The following is a 27,854-nucleotide window of genomic DNA, read 5'->3' as shown; positions in this document are numbered from 1 at the left end:
CCCTTTTAATTATTAGGTTTTATAACACTAAAGGTGCCATATATATATATATTCGAACTGTCGTCCTTCACAGTGTTAGACTGTAATAAATTTAAAATATATAAAACCATAGTTTCACCATATTAGGTTTGGTTATAAATTTAGTAAGTTATATTAACATTTGCAAATAAACCTCTCCACTGTGTAAAATATTAAGCAAACTCATCTTACTTAACATCGATATATAATACATGTTTATACAGTATTTAATTAGTTTTTATATTGATTTAATAAAGTTCGTCAAAAATAATTCACAATATTTCAAATTACACAACTGTTTATTAAAAAATTAATCTACTAGTTTGTAATCTAAATTGAACACAAAATAAAATACTAAAGCCTACATTTTAATATTACTACTCTATGGACTACTGCAACATAAAACTATAAAATACACGAAAGTTAAAAATAGCATTAAATAAAAAAGTAGCACTGCAGTTATATAAACTATTAAAATTTTCGTAGAATTTCTAGAACACAAGATTGCCCCTCTCCTTGTAACAACTCGAATACGTTGGTCATGGCTTCTCTTTGAGAAAAGATAGTTAATAATTGCATCTGTCTTTGAAATGTTTGTACTTAAATACATTATCTAATCTAACATTATTCATCTTATTTATAACGTCCTCCAGATTCCTCTTCTTCTTTTCTTACAGCTTGCAGAAGAATAAAACTGCACACAGCATTCAGAACCTGAATAATAAAATCCAGCATTAAAACTGTAATAAACAATATTAGTACCAATAATAGGGTTAAGCTTTTAAAATAGTAAAATGTAATGATAATTTCTAGAAAATGGTTGAAATTTAAATTATTATTAAAAATTTCTGTTTCCTAACAGAACTAATCATTTTGTGCTTTCCACTTACTTTATTGTAGTCAAACTGATATAAATTGAAATTTGAAAGAAAACTGTACAGCTTGCATGAAGACAATACATCGCATTAAAATATTTACATAAATATTCATATAATGTATGTCTTGTTTTTATATGTCTTCCATAAATTTCAAATATTTTATAACGCTTAATTACACGATAAGTTGATTTATCTTTTTTATTATTACATGTAGCAAAAATTGTTACGTATATTAAGAAAGTTTCAAAATTTAGATATAATCTTCAATTCTTTTAGCATTAATCTTGAAAATTAGACCTTAAATTCATTTTTTAAGTCCTAATGTTACATTTTCTTATGCCTGCTTTAGCTTCAGTGCATTTGTTTAAAATTTAATAAGCAATTTAATAGTGATATATTGGAATTGAGGCTGGTGTTTGAAGTTTATAATCAGCGTAAATATGAAGATTGATATGCTTAATATTTATCTAAAGTTACTTGCAATTTGCAGACCTATTTAGCACATTTTAGCAATTTAATTTACAATTTGCAACACATGAACATACACAAGGAACAATGGTGACGTTATACTATAGTTTACTTGCTATCAACTTGAGTTTCATAAAAACATCATTTGCTATCGAAATAAATTAGTAAACCTGAATTATTGTTTCAAAGCACTGTTTCTTTAATGAAAAATACGATTTATTTCGTACCACCCTATCCGATACACGTAAGCCCTTGGTAATACAGATAAGCGAAATATATGACGAAAATAATTACGTGGAAGAAACAGAGGAGAATTGTAAGTCCGGTGATCCAATAGCAGCGACCTTCAAGGTACCACGTGACCTCGTCCATGCAGCCGTAGAAGAAGGCATTGCCGGTGACGGAGTCTCGACATTCAGTGGGCAGCGGTTTCCAACGTGTCACATAGTCATTAGGACCTGAGCCTCCACAGCACCCGACCTGTCAACAGCAAATACTTTCTTTATCAAAGCAAAATTAACTTAGGGTAGATTGTTTGAGTTTCTAATATCTACATAATGTTATATGACGTATTAATGTTAAACTTTGATAAAAGAAGTATAATTCACGTATGTGAATGTATGTGTGTGTTAATGCCTGTCCTATAAATCTGTTAAAACAATCTTTTAACGATGTCGGCAACCGAGCCGTGGATTTTTTGGAAAGCATACGATTCTCCTGGAAAGGCTCCCGGAAATACTTCTCCAAAGCTGTTACATTCAGATAGACTGTGTTCAGGAATTGCATTGAGCAAACTGGGTCGCTTTTAGATATTAAAGGCGGTCTGAGGTTCAGTAGTGAATCTTGGTTGAGCTCTTTAGATATTTTAATCTATGTCGTGTGGGAACTCTCAAGTGGTCAAAATTACCATTGAAATATTTTCCCATCATTGACATACATAGGAGACGGAGGGTAAATTTTGTGTGAAATAATTATATTTAGATTGATTAAACATATGACATGGATATTTTTATTTAGTAATGTTTAAAAAGTAACGTACCTAATCGTACCAAGTTATATTCCTACTTGCATAGGCATACTTACATTTTCTTGTATCTCGCTGAGTCGGCCGTTGGCCCAGTCACTGTTAGGGTACCATAAGATGTAGTTCACCATGGAGTTGTTTATGTCTGACTGGATACTGGAACCCACGGTTGTAAAGGTGAGCAGCACAGCAGCTCCCAACAGGCCAACAACGAACAGTACCAGTTGGGCTATACTATTCTGTAAATATAAGAGCAGGTGTAGTTCACCATGGAGTTGTTTATGTCTGACTGGATACTGGAACCCACGGTTGTAAAGGTGAGCAGCACAGCAGCTCCCAACAGGCCAACAACGAACAGTACCAGTTGGGCTATACTATTCTGTAAATATAAGAGCAGGTGTAGTTCACCATGGAGTTGTTTATGTCTGACTGGATACTGGAACCCACGGTTGTAAAGGTGAGCAGCACAGCAGCTCCCAACAGGCCAACAACGAACAGTACCAGTTGGGCTATACTATTCTGTAAATATAAGAGCAGGTGTAGTTCACCATGGAGTTGTTTATGTCTGACTGGATACTGGAACCCACGGTTGTAAAGGTGAGCAGCACAGCAGCTCCCAACAGGCCAACAACGAACAGTACCAGTTGGGCTATACTATTCTGTAAATATAAGAGCAGGTGTAGTTCACCATGGAGTTGTTTATGTCTGACTGGATACTGGAACCCACGGTTGTAAAGGTGAGCAGCACAGCAGCTCCCAACAGGCCAACAACGAACAGTACCAGTTGGGCTATACTATTCTGTAAATATAAGAGCAGGTGTAGTTCACCATGGAGTTGTTTATGTCTGACTGGATACTGGAACCCACGGTTGTAAAGGTGAGCAGCACAGCAGCTCCCAACAGGCCAACAACGAACAGTACCAGTTGGGCTATACTATTCTGTAAATATAAGAGCAGGTGTAGTTCACCATGGAATTGTTTATTTTTGTGAAGAGTCGCCTGATGATGAAACCTTTGGTTTCGGAAGGCCTCGTCCGAAAAATAAATACATTGAAAAGGTTTTGTATTCTTTACATTCAGTAGTATTTATTGTTACTTTTATAACCTCAAAAACACATTTAACTATGGGTCCACTTAAAAATTTCACTTTAGTTGAACATCGTTCTGTTATTCGTTTATAATTGCTGAAGGTGAAAAAACTGTGAAAAAGTCATTCTAGAATTACTAAAGTGTACAGAGAAAAGTTTTTGAATCGTGAAAACTTTTACAATTAATCAATTGTAATTTCTACGCAGAAAAGTTAAAAAAAAATGGTCGAACTCAATGACTGGCGAACACCGTTCTGGCCGACCAGTTGAAGTTTCAACTCCCTCACTGGAAATTAGAATTGATTACGTAATTCGTGCTGACCGCCGAGTCACTGTGGAAATGATAGTTTACAAAGTTCATATAAGTATGGGTACAGTTTATAAAATTATTAAAAACAAGTTGAAGTACCGCAAAACAAGTGCAGGATGGGTCCCAAAGGAGTTGACACGGCTACACAAGGAAACAATGTTGAGAGTGTGCACAGAGCTATAGGAACGTTATGAAAGAGAAGGTGAGGATTTTCTCAACAAAATTTTATCACTTGGTTGATGAAACTTGGGTTTACTATTATGAGCCAGAATCAAAAAGGCAAAGCACGCGAGTGGAAGCACATCAGCTCACCTGTCAGGAAAATTCAAAAACCTACGCATCAGCAGGAAAAGTTATGTTGACGGTATTTTGGCAAGCTGAATGTCCGTTTTGGTGTGTGTTTTTCTTGAAGATCAGCGAACGATTAACAGCCAATACTACTTGGATATGCTTTTGAACAAAGAAAAGCCAGCCGTAAGAGAGAAACGTCATGGATCTCAGAGGAGGGGCGTGATTCTCTAACAAGACAATGCACATCCTCATACGCTCAACTAACCCGAGAAACCATTAACAAAATTGGCTGGGAAGTACTGCCTCATCCCTCTTATAGTTCTGATTTAGTCCCAAGTGATTTCCACTTGTTTGGTCCGCTGGAGGGGGCATTGGATGGAAAGAGGTTCCAGGATAACGAAGATGTCAATAATTTTGTGGGATATTGGCTCAAAAGCCAAGATAAAGGGTTCATTGCAGCTGGTATAAAAAGCTTGTGGTCCGTTGAAACAAGTTTTATACATATTCAAGGTAATTATGCCAAAAAGTAGTAAACGTGTTGTTTTGTAAAAATGAATTTTTTCCTCTCTAAGGCTATTTGTCTCTTTACTTGTTGAATAGCCCTTGTACATTTGTCTTAATTCGAAGAAAATAATATAATATAAGAAATGTACTACCGGATAGTTATAGTAAATTAAATTAATGAAATTTACAATTTTAAAAATGGTAAATATAATACAGAAATTGAAGAAAGAATTATCCTTAAAAGTACAAATAAATTATGCAGGTTTTAATTCAATCTCACAATGACTTCACTGGTTGTTTTCATTCTTAAGCAATTCTTCCAAATAATAATCTTAATCCAAACTCTTTCTTTTCTAGAACTTAAATATTATACCATCGTGTACTCTGAGATATCTACGGGCATTGACTTGTACTGTTGGTTACATCGAAATCAATTGTAGATTAGGTTGAATCCTTACAGTTAAATCTTTTTAGAAGTCAAAAATCTTTTTTTTATTCTTACTAAGTTGAATTTAAATACCTATATGTACTGATGTACTACTTACAATTTCTTGAATTAATACTGAAAATTTCCAATTATAACAGATAAGCCTCATTTTAGAGCTCTAACTAATACAACTATTTAAGTAAAACCAGTAGCATTAAAAATATTTTTCTTGTAATACATAAAGTACCCTTCCACTATTATTCTTGAGTTAAAAAATTTTGATAATTTAAAAGTTTTTTTTTAAGCATGATAATTTATGTAAATATAGTTCAGTGGAAAGTCATTTTTATAAAAACGTAAAGTAAACGTAAAAGTAATTTTATTAATTATTTTATACCTAAAATTAAATAGTCTTGTGTATTTATAAAACAAAAATTATGTTGTAATTTAGTGCGTGATTTTGAAACAATTTAATACAATGAAGAAAATTTTGACTGCATTTGCTTTTTTTACAAGTACTTTAAAACCATTCACAATTATACATAGCATTATATTTGAGTTTCGAAAATGGTACCTTTAGTTTTGGTCCACTATGTATATAAATTCTGATCACAAAGATTTTTAATTGACCTCTGACTAAGATTTTACGTATTTGTTATACATAAAATTATGTATTTTTGATGCTATGTACCCGTATAATCATACAGTCTCTGTATAAGTAATGTATTACTGAATTATTAAACGAGCTCTGTATAAAAGGTTAGGAAATTCATATTAGGATCATCAAGATGGAAGTTACACTGGGGATGATAAAATATTTATTAGAGCGTCGGTAAAAGGTTGCACTTATAACGTGGTGTAAAAGGACACCTGCTCCACCCTACACAGACGATTAGGTTAATGTTCGCTTACCTGGTTTTATATGCCTTTACAATATTTAATAGTGTACTAACTCTTCCTCTCGTTTATCTCAAAGTAATCCTGTAAAATTATTACTTAACGTACCAGTATTCATGTAAGTTTTATATTTTTGCATTAACTTATTTAAGTTTTACTAACATAACCATTACATTGATTAAAGTCCTTACTTTGATTCACAGAATATATTAACTACAAATATTGAATTATTAGTATGAATTAATGAAATATTTAACAAATAATAAAATTTATAATTAAACTGCAATAACTTCTTTTCAATTAACAGCAGACAATCTTACTGTGAAATTTTTACCATTCTAATTACAGATTGAAAGTTAATGACTGAGCGTTAGTGAAGGCGCTTAAAGAGCAGGACAAATTTTCTTTCTGTATGTCTATGTGCAAGATATCTCAAAAACGAATTGACCAACAGATTAGAAATTTTGCACGAATTTTCATTTCTATAAAGGAAACATAGATTTCAATGATGATGCACGTCGCTCGATGGGATTTGTCTGAACATTTTCTGAGGTTACAATAATGGTGATGAGGAAATGGCGGAGTAAATAAATGTCTAAAGGAACTGTCTATATATAGTATGTACCATATAGTATGTAGCATAGTTAAAAATGTAGCCTAATGAACTGAGAAATATACTTGGCATTTTACATACAACCTAGTGAAGTTTCATACGCAAAACGTGGTGTAATGCAGTCTAACTTTTATAATTTAGATATACCAAAATATTGTGTTAATCAGTCAGCCTACTTCTAGATTCAAGGATGACATTTCTCCTGACCATCGCCTAATTCGGTTGTAGGTTTGTCATTTTTGTTTATTGTTGTTAATTTTGACCAGGTTCTTTACGGCTCAGGTTATACTAACCACATGAGTTTTATGTTTTCCGGGTTTTCCAGCCCTTTTGCCTAAAGTGTCCTTGATTTAATTGAATTTCGTTAGTTGTTGTCCTAATTTATTAAGGAATTTGAGTTTTAGGTAACTAAAGAAGAAGTCAAGGTTGTAATAATTATGATCACTAAATGTGTTAATCTGTAATCAATCTAAACAAGTTGCTATAGTAGTAATACAAATCTTTTTGACTTTTTGAGAGATTTAAGTTATCTAGGATACGTATAGTATTAAGAATGTATTTTACAACACAGATTGAAAAAATGGTAAGGAAACATAATGTATGTATATTTGAATATATATTGTAATCCAGACTATATTGCATGATTGAAATCTTTTTAAATTGTAAGAAGCGTTACTTTAAAATCAACAAAGTGAACCTAGAATAATGTATACGTATAAGAATTATGCTAGAAATAAATTTAATTAGATTTTAATAAAACTGTTTATCCATTTTTCACATTTTTTTGTTTTAATTGGTGTGAATATTCACCAACGGCTAAAAGGTAACTTTCGGACTACCAGCAATGGCTGGGCAGGAAGGTTACTAGTAAGGATAGGCTCGGTCAGTTGGTTGTACCCGTCCAAGCAGTAGCCACGATAGTCGTTGCTTGATTCAATTATTTAAGATAATCACCGTACCCGCTACACTGTGCCAACCACACTTTACTGAAACTACTTAAACCTAGTAAGGTCATAATTGTTTCAATATACAGGTTATGAGCACGCCACACCACGTGTCACGTAACAGGCTTTGTTGAGGTTGCAGGCAACATTTCAAATCTATAAATAATTTTATTCTATAGACGTCCTGCAGGCAGATAGTCAGAAATACAATCATACTTAAAGAAATTGACGCTCAAGCAAAGTTTATGATTGGTCATACCCCATCATGGACCACATTTTTGTCTATTTAGTTCCGGTGAGCGGGGGAGCGTACCGCAACGTTCATTAACTTTCAACATTGCGTTCTACTTTGTTATTTTTTGTTTTGTATATGTCTCTGAATACAAATTTCATATGGCAAAATCTCATATGATGTAGTCAGTTTATTTACAGAGTTATTTACAGTGTTTATTTCTAGTTGTCATCACGGTTTCCAACTAAACTAATTTAAGAAATATTCACTAACCCTCAGAAAAACTATGTAGTGACATGCAATATCAACAAACTCAGTTTTCGTCAAGTTAGAATGAAGCTTCATTCGAAATTTCAAATATACATGTCATTTAGTTTTCGAGTATCATGCGAATACACAAACTGATAAACATATATAAAATAAATTCTTTCAGTCTCTCTTCGCTAAAGCTCAGCTAATTAACAAATTTATTCTGAACTAACAGACAGATATTTGATTTTTTTAGGAACCATAGAATTGTTAATAAATTATAAAACTAAATTTATTGTTATATGATGTTATTTTCTTCTATCTATGATTACCCTTATAACATGTAGGTTGATTCCTAGAACCATAAAGGTTTAAAGTTTCTTTGACTTTTAAGTTTAATTACCCAGTTGTAAGTTTATGAAATCTGGCTATACATATATAGGCCTAGTACAATATTAATTTCTAAAGATACGGAAAATATAAAAATTTTACACCTACCTGGCTTAACAATTTACTTACAATCAAAAGGAAGAACACATTTTCAAGAAGCGCAGCAGCGCAGGCGAAGAGAGACACAAGAACTACGAGGAGAGACTTCAGCATGATGATATAGAGCCCGAGATATACAATGGATATGTTTAGGTAGTCGATGATATCCGAGAACTCGTCCTCCACCCATAGCCACACTGAGAGACCAAGCACTGTGAGTCCCAGACCCTGGAAGTATAACCATGGTTACAAAATTGCTACTCTTAAACCGTAAATGAATAATGAATTTATTCCACCATCAAATGTACATCAATACAAAATTATAATAACTCGGGATTGACTGACCACTTTTGCAAATACTGTGGTCAGTGGACAACAAAATAAAACAAGTTTCTTATAAGAGCCCAGTCTATGGATTCTTAAAGTTATCAGCCGGGCTGCTCCCCGTGGCGCCTGCACTACTGATTAATAATGGGTAACACTGCTTGAGTCACCAACAGATCTAAAATACTTTCCTGGTTACAATATTTATGGTTACAAACTAAAACACATATTTCAATAACCCTTTCTTCTCAACTGGAAACTAGAAATTATGCTAAACATATACAAGTAAAACACGTGATTCTTTGCTATTTACATACTTCATCATGTTAATTTAATCCTAATATATTTATACACGTGATTTATATAATAAATATATACTAAAATTAATACTTTAGGAATAAATTATTAATTGTAAACTGAGTTACAGTTCTCTTGTAATAATAACAACGTTCTTAATTTACTACAAAATTCTCTAACATTCACAGATATTTTAACGTTATAAGCCAATTTATTAAAAACATTAAGGCCACTGTAAATGCTTTAGTATTGACTTGTTGACTTTAAGTGTTCTGAACATTCGCCGGTTTTTGCTTCTGGTAGGATAATTTAGGCCCGTTGTTCCTAAGTTATCACTTCTAGTGTAAAACAGCCTAATGGTTTTAAATATAAATAGATCTTTCAATGGTAGAATGGTTAATTGAATGAAAATAGGAAAGGAGCTGTCTCATATTCTTTTGTGCGTAATTGTTCTCATGAAATGATTTTTTGTGACTCTTAACCTCTCTATTAAATATTTATACGTCCCTCCCTATTAAATTTATAACACCACTGTAACTTTTGTACTCTATACTAATAACCGAATAGATTTTTAAGGCATCAAATACGACATATTGAACAAGAAGGAAAAATAAACACGGTTTCTTATTTTTTTATTCTGTATACAACTTAAGAAACATTTTAAAAACTAAATCTATTTTTTTGAACACAGAAAAATAGGTTTGTACATATTAAACATTTTTTTTCAAATAGGCTTCAAAGTACTGATCGAAGTAAAGAGCTTAAACCTCGGATATCGGCCAGAGAAATATAGTAAACTGTTAAATATTATGAGTCATAAAATGCAGAGAACGTGGAATTAATGGATTTTGTATGATTTAACATTGAAATGATAGTACACTCAAGGTTTACAGCCTGCAGTGTTGTCGAACGATCATATATCTGTAAAAATCCAGAGGTAAAGAAATATGCATTGCAAAAATACAATAATGTACATGTTTAATAATATAGACATACTTTTAACTCTTTACATCTCTATAAAATATCTCACAATGAAAACTTACGAGTTTCATCAAATCAATTATGAAAGCCACCATTGTGGTTTTAAAATCAATAATAGTATGAGTAATTTTATTTAAAAATACTTTTTATTTGTATATAAAATTTATTTTTATGATCAATTAAGTCCATTAAAACACAGTGGGCCTTTTTCACAATTATAATCAATCTCAGTTTCAGTTAAAGAAGTTTCTGGGAAGAGAGTATCCTGAATCAACTCCCTTAGGTCAACACGGTCAGAGAATAACAAAGTTAAGAGTCGTATGGCCAGTTAGGGCCATAGTTAAGGACATTCAAAGTTATAGTTCAATTGTGGCCAGCAGCAGGGTTGAAACTTGCCACTTACTAAGTTAGTAGTGGCAAAGGCTTGTGACTGCAGGGACCCTACTAAATAAATTTCAGTTATGAAATCAATTTTGTGATGTTACACGTTTATCTTACTAGTTCTTTGTTATGATTGATTTATAATTACTGCCTGTAAGTTTTTTATTAATGTAGGAAGTACATAATTCCGCTTTTCTAAAAACGAAACGATTTATATTTTCTATTGAATTATGAGTTACTCTGTATAACTAAGTTTACAGGTAGTATTTAGTATAAAGGGCAATATTTTACACTAACTACTACACTAAACGTATCACGTGACCAAATTCTTTTTGTAACTTTAAGGTTGATTTTGTTTACACACCTTCAGGTATAAAATAATACAGAACTTTTGGAGTTATCGTTTTATAAATTATGGACAGTATTAAACTATAGGTGACGCAATCGCTTTTTGTTGTTGTTGGCGCTTAATCATAAAACTTATTAAAGTATAAACTAAATAGATGCTCTAGAATTGCTTCGGCTTGTAAAAAAACTGCTCTTATTTATAAACAAGAGATAATATAACTAAAAACAAAAATAACACTGAAATAATAACTCATATTTACACTTAATGCACTGCAAAGTAAATTAAATTATATTCTGTATAAATAATACATTATTATATTAAATTTATTATATTATATTAAATAATAAACTCTCTCTCGTGAAAAGTGGGTGAAATTTAAGAGTTTTCAATAAAAGCTTTTCGTTTCTTATTAATTTTATAAACAGCTGTACAATTGTTAGTGCAAGAGACGTAAAGAATTTCTTATAAATACTAAGTCTCATCACGTAATCATTTAATCTACTTCCCTGACCTACATCCGTGTTACGGATATAATTTTTCTGCTTTTTACAAATATAAAAAATGTGTTGAACTTTAAATATTTAAACATTAACTTAGACTATTCTTGAAATATAAGTTCCGGATAGTGATACAAAGTAAGAAGCCCTTGGCTCAAGCGATTTGCACTATAACGCTGAGATCTATTAACTTCTGAAAATGATATTGAGAAAGTAAAAGTGGAATTAGAAGGGCCTAGATGCCCATATAGGCAAGGAAGGAGTATGGTACATGTTTGCAAACATAAAACCGACTTAAAACAGCCGTGCCTCGATTCCGCCTATCGAATTCCATCAGCATATCTCTTCTCATAGGTTCTGTGTGACAAGCAAACAGGTTTATAATAAATATTCACCTTTTGAATATTATTTTAACATAAAATCCGTTCGAATATCCTATTCCCAGCAAGGGAGAATTCTGCTTTTATTATTATGTTACACTATAATATCGGCTCAGTTGAAAAATATATCACCTTCATAAAAATTATGTATCGTCCAAAATAGAACACAAATAAGGTTTTCTGTGCAACTTATTACATAATCCATATTTGATGTAGGAAACTTATTAGATGATTCTTAAACCTATAACAATAAAGTTAACCGTCATACAATCATTTATATATATATATATATATATATATATATATATATATATATATATATATATATATATATATATAGAGTAATGTAAATAAAAGTCGTTTGACAGGTATTTGGTCTTCCGATCATATGTTAGTTTGCTTATTTAAACGCATATGTGACAGATACGGCCAAATACAAAATATATAATATATATATATATATATATATATATATATATACATTAAACTGTATAAATGGCAATAGCCTTCTTTAATTTCAATAAACTTAAAATTTTATTTTATAATAAATATTTATTTACCACGTGCCGGGGTAGCACATTCACCCGGCAAGTGAGAGATCCGGGTTCGACTCCCGGCGGAGCAAGTACTTCTTGCGATTCAATGTTTATTGAAATTATATATATATATATATATATATATATATATATATATATATAGAAGATTATTATAGCTATTAAAGAAAAGTAAATTTGTCAGTAAGTGACAAAATATTTGGAAATTCCAAAATATTTTAACCTTTACCTTATTTTCACTTAGGTTTCGTTTTAAATAATTCCTGCTCAGTATTGTGTCTTATATGCGCTTTGAACAACAACGTTATACTGTTATGAAGAGGTAATTATCTTTGAACCTTTAGCAGAGCTAATTTATGCTTGAGTTTGGGAAATAGTTTCACCGATTACCTGACACGAAGACGACTTAAAGGGGTAATGCATATGCGGCAGTGGTTGAGCGATGGTCGGAGGTCGGGGGCGTTCAGAACCCTCTATCCATCATCTTCATCTGCATATTGTAACGGTGATGGATTGAGAAGGATATCCAAGAAGGGAAATTGAATACCATGTAGGGAATATTGAAGTGTTAAATAATCGTTTCGGCCATTTTGTACCGTTTCGGCCTAGCACTTGAGTGGAGTGTGATTGGCAATATCACAGATAACGAAGTGTTGTAGATATTCAATATTACACTTTGTATTGAGCTATATGTGTGGAGGAGAGTAGGAAGTGTCGTGAAATGTTTGATAAAGAACATAAATTCAAACATTTTGGGATACTTTTATCATACTCATTAAATCCCACTTCGAATTAGATTTTGATTTCACACGTATATCATAATTAGGAAACATTCAACTGTAACATTGTAAAATGCAACCCCCAATAAGAATCTTTTTTGTGGAGAGCTAAAGATATGGCCTGTATCTGTAACTTCAGGCTAGATATATTTAATTATTTGTTTCGTTAAAAAGACTTTACTTGTCGAGTATTTAACATTTTCTAGGTAGAGAAAAGACCGTACCCAAAACCACAAATCAAATCCGGACTTATGGGAGGACATGCCACGACACCAGGTATTCCTGACTCGATGCTTTTGTATGTTTATTAAATATCAATTTGAAGGATCGGTCGGTTTGTAAAATATCGTCGTTTTGACATTCGTTGCATTTTAATTTGCACATTTCACTATTGTTAGATTTTTTATTTTAATTTTAGATTTTTGAATGACGTTTGTTTTTATATTAATAAGACGAAATGTATTAGAGGTTTTGAATGGTAAGTGATATCCTTGTTTACATAACTATTTGCCAATTCTGTGGCAATGTTGACCAAGATAGTCTGATTACATGCATATACTATCTATTTATTCTCTCTTCTTATCTTCTTGCTTTTTGGCGTTCTTCAATAAAAGATCAATCATGCTTGGTTTGTGTACGTTAGTTTGATAAATATATTTAATAAGGTAGGAGTATGCCACAACACATGTAGCGTAATAAGGCTTCGATGAGATTCAATGGAAAATTTAAAGTTAACAGCTTTTTTCAATATTAATGGGTGGAACCATTAATAATCATATGGAACAGGAATTTTTATATCCCCGGGAAACAGAAGGGAAATTCCTATTGGCTCAGCCAAATTTCACAGTTATACACACTAATATAAAATTCATTATTTCCTTGTAGAAATTAAATTTCATGACCCAATTTTGCTGTAGATAATAATTTGGGTGTTACTGCTGTTATTACGGAATATTTTGTTGAAGACTCTGATTTTTTAAAGATTCATAGACAAACAAACTCTGAAAAAATTACAAGTTCCAACAATGTTTTTGCAGAACAGTCATCTCTTGAAATGTCTCTTGCTCCTCCACAAAAATAACTTTTTATCTGTGTGCTGATACGGAGCAATTGTAGAATTGTCGTGTTGAGTTCCTATTGTATTTGTAGGAATCTTTAAAGTGCTATCAGCATATATCACAATATATCTCACATATATATCAGCACACGTAAAGTTATCTAATAAGTCTTCGCATGTTTCTGAGCTGACTCTAAGGAACGAGCCATTTCTTCCACTTTTTTTCCAAGGTTAAGACGTTATGTTCTGGAATACTTTGTCTGATTTGAGATGAATTTAAAACACTAACAAAGTTATCTCATAGAATCTTCATTATACGCAGGTTTCAGCATCGACATTTACACAATCACAATCCATACTAAGAGATTTAAGCATTTGCAAACAGTCATCCGTTGATTATCTTTCTTGTCGTTTGGGATGACCTAGAATGTATCTATCAAAATGCATTTTTCATAAATGTAATTGAATGTTTGAAACCAATACTTCCCTTCCTTAAAAGGATTTGTTTCAGGGGCGCAGACAGATTTCTCAGGTTTCAGTAGTTTTTTCATTAAAGAGTATTCAAGTTAGTATAGCAAAAATGTGGAATAAATTGTAATGAAACCAAGAAAACCTTTTTACAAACTAAACCTTTTTTCAACGAAATTCAACTAGATAAACTTAAGATGCAATCTCAATGTAAAAGAATTACTTAATGTATTATTTAAAATACATGATATAGTTTTGTTTTTACAAAGAGTAGATTATATAACATGTTTTTATTCATATTTTGTTATTAAAGAAATAAAATATGTTTTTTGCTCATTTTACTAAAATGAGAAGCATTAATGACGAATATTATTAAGCACTATTTATTTATATCAATAATTTTCAGAATTTTAATTTGTAATGGCACTGTAGAAATCAGTTTGGAAAAAAACATCTTTAGAATCACCTATTATCTGTTATTATAGATTATAAATACCGGATACTGTTATAAAAGTGATGAAAAATATATTTATTGCATATATGACTTAAATCATCCGAAATAAAAAAAAATTCATGTTATCTATTTAGTATGTCTAACCACTTACAGCTCATAAATTACTCTTAATATTGCGAAACTTGGTTTGTCACTTGTGTTACGATTTATTTGTTTTCGAAGAAACTTATTCCCTCTCTGGCTTAAAAATCCAACCTGAATGGCAGTTATATTTTTAATAACAAATACCAACGTGTTAAAAACAAAACTGGCCTATGGTGATCGCAGAAGCAGACGTGTGTTCCAATTTCAGGGTGTAGTTGTTTAAAGTTAGATGTTACCAAAGTCTCAAGACATTACGTAACTAAACTAAATTATAAGTTTTTCGGTTGAGTGGTTACTTAGAAGAATATATAATAGGTTATTAAAAGAATACTACGGAAACCGTCATCAGATCGAATAAAAAGTAACAAATTAAATGTTACATTTGAGAAACTCGCATTTTGGAGCGCTGGCAAAATGACTCAGAGAAGTATCAATGACGACCAATTTGGTAATTAATCAATTAGTAAGTTTAATTAAATATTGAAACTCTGAAGATCGTTGCGGTGAAGTTTGCCACTTATAAGACATGAACTTCCGGAGTAATGAAACCTCTCTTTGACGCAGTTCACACTTACAACCAATACGGTTAGTCGTATCACAGACGCTGATTCATAAGGTGGTTCTTGACTATTTTCGTTCCAGGTTTGTTTACCTTTTCACTAATTTGATTGCTCCCATTTCACGGCTTGACAACTTGTCAAAATATGCCTTCACTATATGTGTCATTTAAAGGAGAAAAAATTACGGTCTAAGGAATGCTTTTATTAAACGCCGCTTACATATAAAGCAGCGACATTTTCGTCCTACGTATATCCATACACATTTATTGTTTTTAGGAGACATTTTATTAGAAGATAAGACTTATCTAAGAAGGTTCAATCTGTGGGAAAATGTCTTACCCTTTGACCTTCAACATATTATATCCAAGGATTTGTTTATTAGCATGAGAAATAAAAAATAAACGGAATCTACAATACGACATATCGACCTGAATGAGGGCCGTACTTAAGAAAATATTTATTCTCTTTTGTCTTATACTGTAAATTCTTGAAAATTGAAAGTAAAGTTTTAAGATCAAAAATAACATTTACATAAACAATCTTCTAACTTCCAGTTTTTTCTATACCACTGTTATTGATATTGTAGTTTTATTCATAGGTTGGATATAATTTACTATTTACTACACAATTAACTTAATAAAACAGTAATATCATTTAAAGGCCTATGTACTCGAACTTTCTATGAGTAAATTTAAAATTTAATTTTTCTTATTTTCCACGACCTTTTTGTACATTCTTAGAATCAAATATTTGCTCTATATGGTGACAAGTTTCATACAAGGTTTTTTAATGCCTGTGCCTTACCGAAACCCTCAATATTTATAGAGCCAAGCTACTATCCTTTGGTTAATGATATATCACGACAATATTAATCAATTAATAAGTATGTCTACGAGAAACAAGTTGCGCCAGTATTTTTATGAAATACATGTTATAAAAACTTGTTCTGCTTCCAAAATTAAAAATTATCTGACGCTTTAACATGTTTATTTTTTATTTACTACAGTTTACACTCACGGATGTGAAACTGAAACATTTCTTTGTTATACCCGAGATTGGGCTATGCACTGTATAAGCAGTGCTTAATTTTCCACAGACAGGGTGGTTCGTTATTTGCAAAATAAAATGCTCAATTAATGGATACTTTCCAATTTATCGAGTGAAGTTTTTTTTAAACTGCTTCCAAAATTAATTGTCCAAAGTACTGTAATTAATGATGACGAAGCCTGTTTTTATAACAAACTTTGGTGAAAGTCACCAAAGAAGCCAAATTGGATGGTACAAAAGTGAGTTACAACTCAAAGCCAAAGATAATTATTGAAAGTCCGCTTTGGTTCAGCAGGGGCCATCCTGGCAGCGTATCAAACTGATTGAATCTAACAAGTAACGGGATCCCGGCCATCAAACCGTCAAGTGTCAAAGTGCTAACATAGTTACTGTCGGTTACCTGCGCCTCCCCCGCGCCACAGCCGTCCACACCAGCCAGTCTAACTTGTGTTCCCGACAAACTTTGCTAGACTAAACTTGTGCTGGTTGTACATGACGCAAACTTGTATTACATCGTGTCAACTGTGCATTGGGAACCGAGCGTAATGCAATCATTAATGTAATACAATATTAATATCCGTTTATAGCCTTTAATTATAATACAATCACTTTATATAAAAAACAATAATTGTATGTGGAAAATTCTTTTTGTACACTTTTTCTCGTGGTTTAAAGAACAAAATAAATTACTTCCTTATCGCTGTTAACTATTTTAAATATAAATTTATTGTAAATAATTCAACAAGATAAATAATTATAATAATACAAAATACAATCGAATTTAGAAAAATTATTTTCAGAAATGTTAATTTTTTAATCGTGTATTATATTAAATAGTAGGTAATAGTAGTGAAAAGTATTTAAATAGTACTATTTTAAAAATAGTAAATATTTTTAAATAGAACTATAATAAATTAATAATTTTGAATTAAAACAAGCGGAGGTTAGTTACATCATCATTCCCCCGGATTCCGATCGAAATTTTGCGTAGCTAGATCGACGACGCTACAGTCGCATAGAGATTATTTCCGGAAGAGCACCAAAAATGGACCAAGGTCAGTAATAATCAGAGAAATAGCTTCCTTCGTCTGGGTACAAGCAAGAAGATTTTGTTAAGGTGGAGCATCAAATTGTTCTTAGCCACCTCTGTTCAACACATTAGGTCGCAATCATTCTTCATTGTTTGGGCGCCGGGAACAAGCAGATCAGTGGTTCTACGTGTAGGCCGTGGTCTGCCATTAGAGAGTTATGGAAATGTCATGGAACTCTCCACGATATCTCAGTGGACATCTGGACTCTTAGATGAGAACAAAGAGCCTGAATGTAATGCAATGAATATAATATAGGTACAAAAACCTTATCAAAACCAATTTTGCAAACAAAAAATGTTCACAATGAAACAGTATTAACATTGCTTCATCATTATGTTTTAACATGGATTGTCACCAATTTAATAGGAACTGATTTAAGATTTGTATTTAAATTGATACAATGGCAGATAATAATTTATAAAGAAGGCTTTGTATCCATTCCTTCGTAAAAATTTCCGATTCATAAAAGCCATAGAAGCGCCACAAGGCAGCTGTCAGAGGAATAACACCTTGAATATACCACCGCTGTCTAAAATATGATGGGAATTATTCAAATATAACTATTCAGATGTGTAGAGCAAATCGATAGTCTGTCAGTCTCCAGATCTGTTTGGAGTGAATGTGTACTTTGATTATGACTGTGACCTATTTTTACATCTCGTTGATTCTGACAGACTTGTTTTTAAATAGATTTATCGTAATGTCGGTTTACACCTTTCTACAAGACATACACCCTTAATTCGTTTGATTTAACAATTTTTTTATTAAACTCTTACACTTTTCAAATTGCATTTTTCGAATGAGCATGCTAATTTAGATAAGTTGGGTGTGACTGGATAGTGGGTTGATAGCCGAGGTAAATTTATGAATACAAGCCACATTTTATAAAAAAGTTAATGATGTGAGTAGTTGAATCTGCAATGAATATTAAGATTGAGGTGTTTTCTATTAATACAGACTGTATATAGTCTATGCGCACGGTAGGAGGTACTTTATATGCCACTGCCGACTTGAGATTTCATACTATGATTGGCAGGATGGAATCTGCATATGCTTATATGATATGGAAATGTATAGAGTATACGTTACGTGTCTGATGTATGTGTAACAGTTAGTAGGTGTACGCCGCGCCATAGGGCTAGAATCGTATTCATCACAGCACATTATATTTTGTTAATTAACTAAAATATGTTTATTTAAATCCAAGTTAAGTTAGTATAGATTTTTAACTCTACATTTTATTTGACTTTTTCGTTATAGATACAATTAAGAACACTCTAAATATAATATACGTTACATAATTATGGAAAGGGTATCGACAATTACTCTATTAACCTCAAAAATTTGATTTATCAGGTCTAAATAAGTATTGTCCTCTTTTACTTAGTTTACGATCTGTCTGTATGTTCGTGTGCCTTTTTTTGTAGAAAAAAATATTTCTCTAAGTGAATAATGATATTGAGTTAAAACGTTTCAAAATGTTTAGCCTAACACTATGAAATGCTTGAAGAAAACTTTCAGAAAAACATTATATCAGATTTTAAAATGTTGGCCATTCACAATTTTAAAACTGTAATAACTGAAAACTTAAAATTTTAAAACTTTATAAGGATAGTGAAATATATGATACTTTCATATGAACACTTTTGTACGAAACTTATTTCGATACGACAAATTATAACGAAAGAGTATCGATTTGACTGAGCGCCATATCTCACTTAAATGCACTAATCGATTTATTAATGTTTAACTGCTGATGAATCATATAGTTAACAATATTATCGCAGTTTTAAACTTCTATTTAACATATAACGAAAGAAAATGCCCGAAATGTTGTTACCTCTTTCAAACCTTCCATCGCCAATAACAAACTTTAAACAAAGAAATCAGCCGATAGTTGCAGTTAACAGCTTAAGTTACTTGGTCGTTGTTTATAATTTACAAACTTGTTATACATTTTGTATAGATTCAGAAGTTATTTTGCAGACTTAAAACCAAAATTTTGTTTTATTAGTTTCGTTGTATTTGTTTCTTACTGTTTACTTAATTCAATCAAAAACAATAAGATAGTATTAGCAGTAAAATGTTAAGTGCAAGAATAAAAGAAAATAACCTGAATATTGAGCCTTATCTATGTTTAGTAGTCATGAGGTTATATTGTTTTATACAACATTTGGTAGTTTAAGGCAATGGGAAAATCTAGCAAAACGCATATTTACAATTTAGTGTGAATTTGTGCAATTAATAGACTCATTCAATTTCGGGGCAATAATCCCAAATGAGACTGCTAATCTGTTCAAATAACTCTGACTTACTTGGTTAAAATATTAACGTTATTCAACCACATCGTTATAAACCGACAAATTGAGCATAGAATAATGTTACGTTATCCATTATTAGGCTATCTTATTTTATTTAGCGTGTTTAATATAACATTTGTATAAGTAGCACTTAACTGTTAGTATCAAGAAATTACGGAAAGCAAGGCACACTCAGCAATACTATGTTTATAAAATAAATACTTAAATACTTTTATAACCAAAAACAACTTTAACGTTATTTACAAGTTTTTAGAAACCTTAGTAAAACATATTATAATTTTTTTACTATAGAAGACAGGAGTACGCCACACTACGTGAAGTGTAAATGATCTATGAAATGTCATCCTCAAGATGTCCTGCGGCAAACATGCAAACTTAGAAAACAAGATCCTTATGTTGCGCATGCACAATCATAGAACACATTCTTGGTCTATCTACGAGTATAAATGAAATGTCAATGAAAACATTCAGAGGTACATGTGTTACTTCATAGCTATTTGTGCTGTCTATACGCCGGGATTTATAACCTTGTGTTAATCATTCCATTTGTGTGAGTTAATGAAAGTGTGAGATTGACTACCTTCTGGAGGAAAGTGACTAGTGTGGGATCATAAGTTACATACAGAGTCACATGTATTACGTCACAGCTATCTGTACTGTCTATACGTAGGAAATACCTGGCACTTATAACCTTGGAGTTAGTCATTCCATTTATGTGAGTTAATGAAAGTGTGAGATGGATACCTTCTGGAGGAAAGTGACTAGTGTGGAATCATGGGTTACATACAGAATCACATGTATTACGTCACAGGTGTCTGTAGTGTCTATACGTAGGATATACCTGGCACTTATAACCTTGGAGTTAGTCATTCCATTTATGTGAGTTAATGAAAGTGTGAGATGGATACCTTCTGGAGGAAAGTGACTAGTGTGGAATCATGGGTTACATACAGAATCACATGTATTACGTCACAGGTGTCTGTAGTGTCTATACGTAGGATATACCTGGCACTTATAAACCTTGGTGTTAGTCATTCCATTTATGAGAGTTAATGAAACTATGAGTTGGCTACTTTCTGGAGGAAAGTGACTAGTGTGGGATCATGGGTTACATACAGAGTCACATGTATTACGTCACAGGTGTCTGTAGTGTCTATACGTAGGATATACCTGGCACTTATAACCTTGGAGTTAGTCATTCCATTTATGTTAGTTAATGAAAGTGTGAGATGGATACCTTCTGGAGGAAAGTGACTAGTGTGTGGAATCATGGGTTACATACAGAATCACATGTATTACGTCACAGGTGTCTGTAGTGTCTATACGTAGGATATACCTGGCACTTATAACCTTGGAGTTAGTCATTCCATTTATGTGAGTTAATGAAAGTGTGAGATGGATACCTTCTGGAGGAAAGTGACTAGTGTGGAATCATGGGTTACATACAGAGTCACATGTATTACGTCACAGGTGTCTGTAGTGTCTATACGTAGGATATACCTGGCACTTATAACCTTGGAGTTAGTCATTCCATTTATGTGAGTTAATGAAAGTGTGAGATGGATACCTTCTGGAGGAAAGTGACTAGTGTGGAATCATGGGTTACATACAGAATCACATGTATTACGTCACAGGTGTCTGTAGTGTCTATACGTAGGATATACCTGGCACTTATAACCTTGGTGTTAGTCATTCCATTTATGAGAGTTAATGAAAACTATGAGTTGGCTACTTTCTGGAGGAAAGTGACTAGTGTGGGATCATGGGTTACATACAGAGTCACATGTATTACGTCACAGGTGTCTGTAGTGTCTATACGTAGGATATACCTGGCACTTATAACCTTGGAGTTAGTCATTCCATTTATGTGAGTTAATGAAAGTGTGAGATGGATACCTTCTGGAGGAAAGTGACTAGTGTGGAATCATGGGTTACATACAGAATCACATGTATTACGTCACAGGTGTCTGTAGTGTCTATACGTAGGATATACCTGGCACTTATAACCTTGGAGTTAGTCATTCCATTTATGTGAGTTAATGAAAGTGTGAGATGGATACCTTCTGGAGGAAAGTGACTAGTGTGGAATCATGGGTTACATACAGAGTCACATGTATTACGTCACAGGTGTCTGTAGTGTCTATACGTAGGATATACCTGGCACTTATAACCTTGGTGTTAGCCATTCCATTTATGAGAGTTAATGAAAGTGTGAGATGGATACCTTCTGGAGGAAAGTGACTAGTGTGGAATCATGGGTTACATACAGAGTCACATGTATTACGTCACAGCTATCTGAACTGTCTATACGTAGGAAATAGAGATTAGCTACCTCCAGGTAAAAAGTAGCTAAAAATGTTTCAGTTACTGTTATATAGTAGGTGTACAAAACAGAAAATATTTTACAAAATGGATTACAATATTTCAGCTAGAAACAGTTCTAATTCTCGTTCATGTAAAAGTCAATCCATTGGTGTTGCAATTTCCTTTACAGTAAAACCTTTCTTTGTGATGTGCAGACCATATGGAAATAGTATTTGTTGATTTTAACAGTTATATTTCTATATTATGTTTATATCTATTTTCAGTTTCACCTATAATAATTTAGTAATACAAACGTTTACAACCAGTGTATAAAACACAATGAACACATAATTCTACTACAGTGTATTTCATCAGTTTTATTAGACCGGTTTAACCTATTCATTGCAAGCCGTGTAAAGCGTTAAAGTCAAACAGAACTCTAATCACATCTACTTGTGTTGGCACCAACTGGCAGCATGTCTAACTCAGTTTGACTTCACGTGGTCAGGCCGGTAACTGATTTACCCAAACTAAGAAGGTCACAGAGTGCCATTAGCTCTTTGTGACGTATAGAGCTTTAGTTTAGTTTCAATACTTGTTTGTTACGGGAAAACAAAAGTGAATACAGAATGGAGAATGTTTCTGTATTTGGTTGTAATATTATCCTAGTCTTCTATATGTTTGGAAAGTATTCCGTAATAGTGTCAGATACATTTAAACACATTTATTTTAGTGCATAAAACCAGTTTTACATATCAACTGTTTAACTAACGTGTCACCTGAACAAACATATTTGTTTAAACAGTTGCGAATTAATATGCAGCATAACTCACTAGATACATTTATAAACCTATAAGTTTATTCTGAAGTTATTTAGTGAACAAAATTTCGAACATGTGCATGTAGGATACTTGAAACTAATTTCTTTTGACATTGTAGGTGATATATATTTTAAAATCGAAAAATTAAAAATCTGTCTGTATTAAAACAAACAGTTTTCAGTTAAACTTTATTTTTATGTCTTTTGCAAAGATTAAAAGAAAGTCAATATTATTCAATGTAAATATTATAATACAAATATATGAATACAGATATTAAAAAATATGTTTAGCATAATGTTAAATGCCAAAGTACATTGAAATTATATTAAAAAAAAACCAACCTTGAATAGAAAAAATAATCTAATTTTAATATGATGGCCGAAAACACGAGGTTATTAAAATTAAGTACTTAAAAATAATCAGCGGTAGTTTCCAATCGATATCTGATGATATGTAGTAAAAGATAAAGGGAGAGGTGATTTAAAATACTCCTGTATAATAATTACAATAGATACTTGCACAATTTTAAAATTAGTTTTCTGGTAACAATGAAATAGCGAATAGGTGTTTGGGCGGAAGCTGACACACGCATTATATTTAAGGCGAATTCCAGCGGTGGTTTTATCTTCGTAGCTGAGTCTTATCTACGCCACTCCGTCAACAGGGCTTTCATGAGTCAGTTTTCAATTAGGTCATGCTACTTTATCTGCTGTACCTCTCGCATCCATCTCTACTAACAAGTAATGTGTCAAAACTATCCTGCAATGAAGTCAATAAGGAACTAAAAGTATCCGGTACAGCTATAGATAGTTTCGACTTAAGCACATTAAACTGTAAAGAGATGCAAGTCCAAAATAGTGAGATAGTTTATCAGTGATGCGTAATTTTTAAGAGCTAGTAGAAAACATATAGTTTCTATATATTATAGGAACTTCATGATGTAATATTGAAGATATGCTCAAAAACATTAGCTAAATGTATTTAAACGTTTAAATTTTATTCAAAAATGATTGGTCTAATTATTTTAATTTGTAAAAGCTATTAAATAATATTTAATTTACTAAGTGAATGTAAATAATACGCTGAATAGAAATGTCTGATAAGTTAAACAACGCACGAAATGAATTTAATAAAATGAGTCATCTGATTTATTCTTAAATAATATCCTGAAAATTCAAAGAAAACCCTGTTGTACTGCATTATGCATATGCACATCTCTGCCTTTTATCCTGTCAGTACCAATTGTAAATTAATGTTTAAAAAACAAAACAGTGAATATATTCTGCAACATGAATAAAAATTAAAATTAAAGAAATGGATATTACTTTCCTCAAAACAAAGTAGGACTATGCTTCGCTAAGGTTGAATGAAAAAAAATTAAAAATCTATAGCATATTCAATTCGCAAGATGCTCTGCGGACAGATAGACAGACAAAAAATCATACAGAAAATAAATGTTCATGTTCTCCCGGTAGACAAAGACACATTATGCTAGACGACTGACTGATAGGCTTCAATGACACGCATCAACATTCCATGGTTGACCATGCACCATCATAGAAATCATTCTTGTCCATGTAGAAAAGAAATATGAAAATTATACAGTCTACAGATCGAATCAAGGTATCTAGCTACATCATACATTAACTTTTTGTTCATTAGTTTAGGATTAATAGCAATAAAATAATTTACTGCACTGATATAAAATCTTTTTACATTTTACACTAACTTTCCGCTGTATTGTTATTTTCTTTTTACTACATAAATTAAACTACATATTGTGTTCTCATGCCGAATGTTAAAATCAAATATGATTGTATCAGCTTGTTTTCAATTTGACTTATTCTGCTAATTTACTAGTTGCCATAATGGTTACCTTAAGATCAATGTAAACATAGTTGCTCACTCTCAGCCAAATCTTATTAGTGATAAACACGATAATCGACCTCAGCGCTCCTTACTTTGAAGTGAAAGAAGTGGTGCATGGATATTTTGATCTAGGTCGATCCGCTAGGTTGCCATTGAATAGGTGTCAATCTTATTTAGTGTAATGGTTTAGACGCTCGTCCAACTGATATTGCAGTAATACAAGGATAAATGTAGTTAAAGTTTGTTACGGACTTGATTAAGTTAAAATACAGTTGTCATAAAAGCGAGATGGTGAAACAGCAGACAATAATAAACGCTATCTGCTCGCGTGACGTCATACACAGTAAATAACGACTCAGGCACGCACACACACGCACGTATCTAAATGTGTCAGGTGATCCACTTCACGGCTACGAACATGTAATAATGATATTATAAATCGTAGCGTAACTAATTAGTTAGGAACGTAACACTACGAATTATATGTTTTGTGCATTTGCTCGTAACTGTATGTTGTTACACAATCTGTTTAAACCGTTCAAACAATATTTTTTACTACAATACTAATAAAATAAATTTGTTACACCTTGCTAAAAATTCAATTATGCATATTAAGTTTATTATTTCATTAAAACATATCATTAAGGATTCAATTACTATGGATCTTTATAAAACGGTCGTTTTTGCCCAAGATCGTTAAACAATTAGATATCTTCGTTTCAAGAATATTTTAGACCAACAATCAAACGAAGTTATTTCAACACTTATTAAAAGTCTATTTAAATAAAAAAATATTGATATAGATCTATCAAAATAATATCTTAGTCATTTTTAATTAAAAACTTTAGATTTATAAAATTAAATGGATTATTTCAAATAATTAAGTAAATAAAATCTAATTGATATATACATAAGTAATTGATTTAGACTAACGTACAATTACTAAACGGTTAACGATATCATTGTTGTTTTTAATATTCATAAAATAACTACTATCAAGGGTGTTGTAAAAAAACAAAGTTAGTCAGAATTATCGACTTATAGTTTTAAAAAGAATATTACAGAAGAATTGCATAATTTATGGTTAACTATAATTTGTAATCAACATCTATAAAATGAATATGGAAGTAAAGTTTGTAACAATCTATTAATCAAGATTATATACATGCTGTAACTTTAACGCGTGGATATCAAATATAAAAGTAAGTATAATTGTTAGTCCATTCTTTGTAGTATAAATCACGTGAGTATTTCACAAGTGGAGTAAGTTAATAGTGGGAAACCCAATTGTTATAATACATGATATGGCATGATTTGGCTCTAATATGTTAGTTGTACTACTACACATGTAGTAATCGGGATTTGTTTAAACCTTTCTAAATAAACAATAAAAATAACTGTGAAACTTAGGGAAAGTTTACGCATTTCCATACCAATAAATATATTTCATACAACATTCAACAATAATATACAATAGATAGGGGATTCATGTAACTAATAGTGTGAGTAGTATATGTGTAAAACATTTTTACAAAAACTAGTCGCAAATTAAATTGTTAGTGTATATGAAAAATATACTTCGTACATTTAATAATAATTACTGAACTATATATGCATTTTGCATATCATTCATGTTTAAGATTTGTCAACATCTGCTTGGCTCTTATTGAAATAAACACATATTACTGTACAAATAAATATAGTTTAGGCTTAATTTTAAAAATATTACTTTCCTCTTAAAACAACATTACGATATTCTACTGCCGACAAGGCATGTCATGCTTATTGTTAAAGGTTATCCTATAAAACTACCATATTGTAAACTTAAATTGCTTGAAATGTTATAATTTTAACACCATATGTTATAACTGATTTAAATATTTATCTTTGTATTCTTGACTTAAATATTTGGTGAATATACAAATGTAAAATGTTACTAAAAAAATAATAGGTTAGAGATAACCTTCAATTTGTTTTAGAGAAATGAGGTACAATTTGAAAAGAATATTCTAAAACTTTGCAAGCTATCATTAAACAATGTAATTAATGGTTATGTGATAAAAGGTAATCTTTAGATGAGAATTGTAATTAACCTTTCCTCTTAATACAAGATTTCTTAATAGTTTAAGATGGCTTAGATATCTTAATCTATTAAACTTTAACTGAATAAATAAAAATACAATACAGGTGTAACGTAAAATAACAGTTTGAAAAGATCTAAAGGTAGAAAGCTACTTACGAAAGTCACAATATCCAAACAGAAGAGGAAATATTTGATGGTACTGATGCTCTTCTCGAGTTTCTCCGAGGCCGCCATGTTGTAGCACAGTCACTTACTACAGAGTGTTGGGAGCGGCTCAAGCCGCTTATCGGCGATGATAACATCCTCCTGATAACGCGATAACACTGTACTCATGCCTGTTCCGAGAACCGACAGGTGCGTTCAATCTATCGACACTACCGACTCATAGGTCGTCTACTCAACCGATGAGGACGTAAAATATTTTACGATTGCAGTTAACCATGACTGTCATACGACGAATATAAATCTTGACAAGAGTCATATCTTTACGTACGCTGTGTACGACACATTATTACTGGTATTCATGAAATGTGTAATCTATTGTTGTTTTATAAAAGAAAGGATGTGGTAAAACAGGAGGTACTACGTTATTTTAAAAATATTAACCTATTCTCATTTGTATTTAAATCCTAAGTATTTTAATTTGATAACACGTAAAAAT

At 31.8% G+C, this 27,854-nt stretch overlaps 1 protein-coding gene across 1 annotated transcript; it reads right to left on the bottom strand.

Annotated features, from left to right (window-relative positions):
* Positions 1–373: 373 nt before the first annotated feature.
* Positions 374–27,547, bottom strand: LOC124358498 (tetraspanin-2A). The gene is made up of 7 exons (XM_046810792.1): positions 27,350–27,547; positions 8,463–8,660; positions 3,179–3,327; positions 2,797–3,001; positions 2,448–2,684; positions 1,659–1,844; positions 374–732 (listed from the first exon to the last, which is right to left on the bottom strand). The coding sequence occupies exons 1-7, from the start codon at positions 27,425–27,427 to the stop codon at positions 652–654; spliced, it is 1,134 nt and encodes a 377-aa protein (XP_046666748.1). The 5' UTR covers positions 27,428–27,547; the 3' UTR covers positions 374–651.
* Between the last annotated feature and the right edge of the window lie 307 nt (positions 27,548–27,854).

Source organism: Homalodisca vitripennis, chromosome 3 (genome assembly GCF_021130785.1).
Source record: "Homalodisca vitripennis isolate AUS2020 chromosome 3, UT_GWSS_2.1, whole genome shotgun sequence".
NCBI classification, from domain to species: Eukaryota; Metazoa; Arthropoda; class Insecta; order Hemiptera; family Cicadellidae; genus Homalodisca; species Homalodisca vitripennis.
Note: the sequence above shows the minus strand (reverse complement) of the source record. Positions and strands in the feature narration are given on the sequence as shown.

Bases quoted from the DNA above. Each gene is read 5' to 3' on its own strand.
- LOC124358498 (XM_046810792.1), bottom strand. From the start codon at position 27,427: ATGGCGGCCTCGGAGAAACTCGAGAAGAGCATCAGTACCATCAAATAT. The intron at 3,328-8,462 runs GTAAGTAAATTG...TTATATTTACAG, and splicing joins ATGTGTTCTTCCTTTTGATT to AATAGTATAGCCCAACTGGT. The intron at 2,685-2,796 runs GTGAACTACACC...CGTGGGTTCCAG, and splicing joins CAGACATAAACAACTCCATG to TATCCAGTCAGACATAAACA.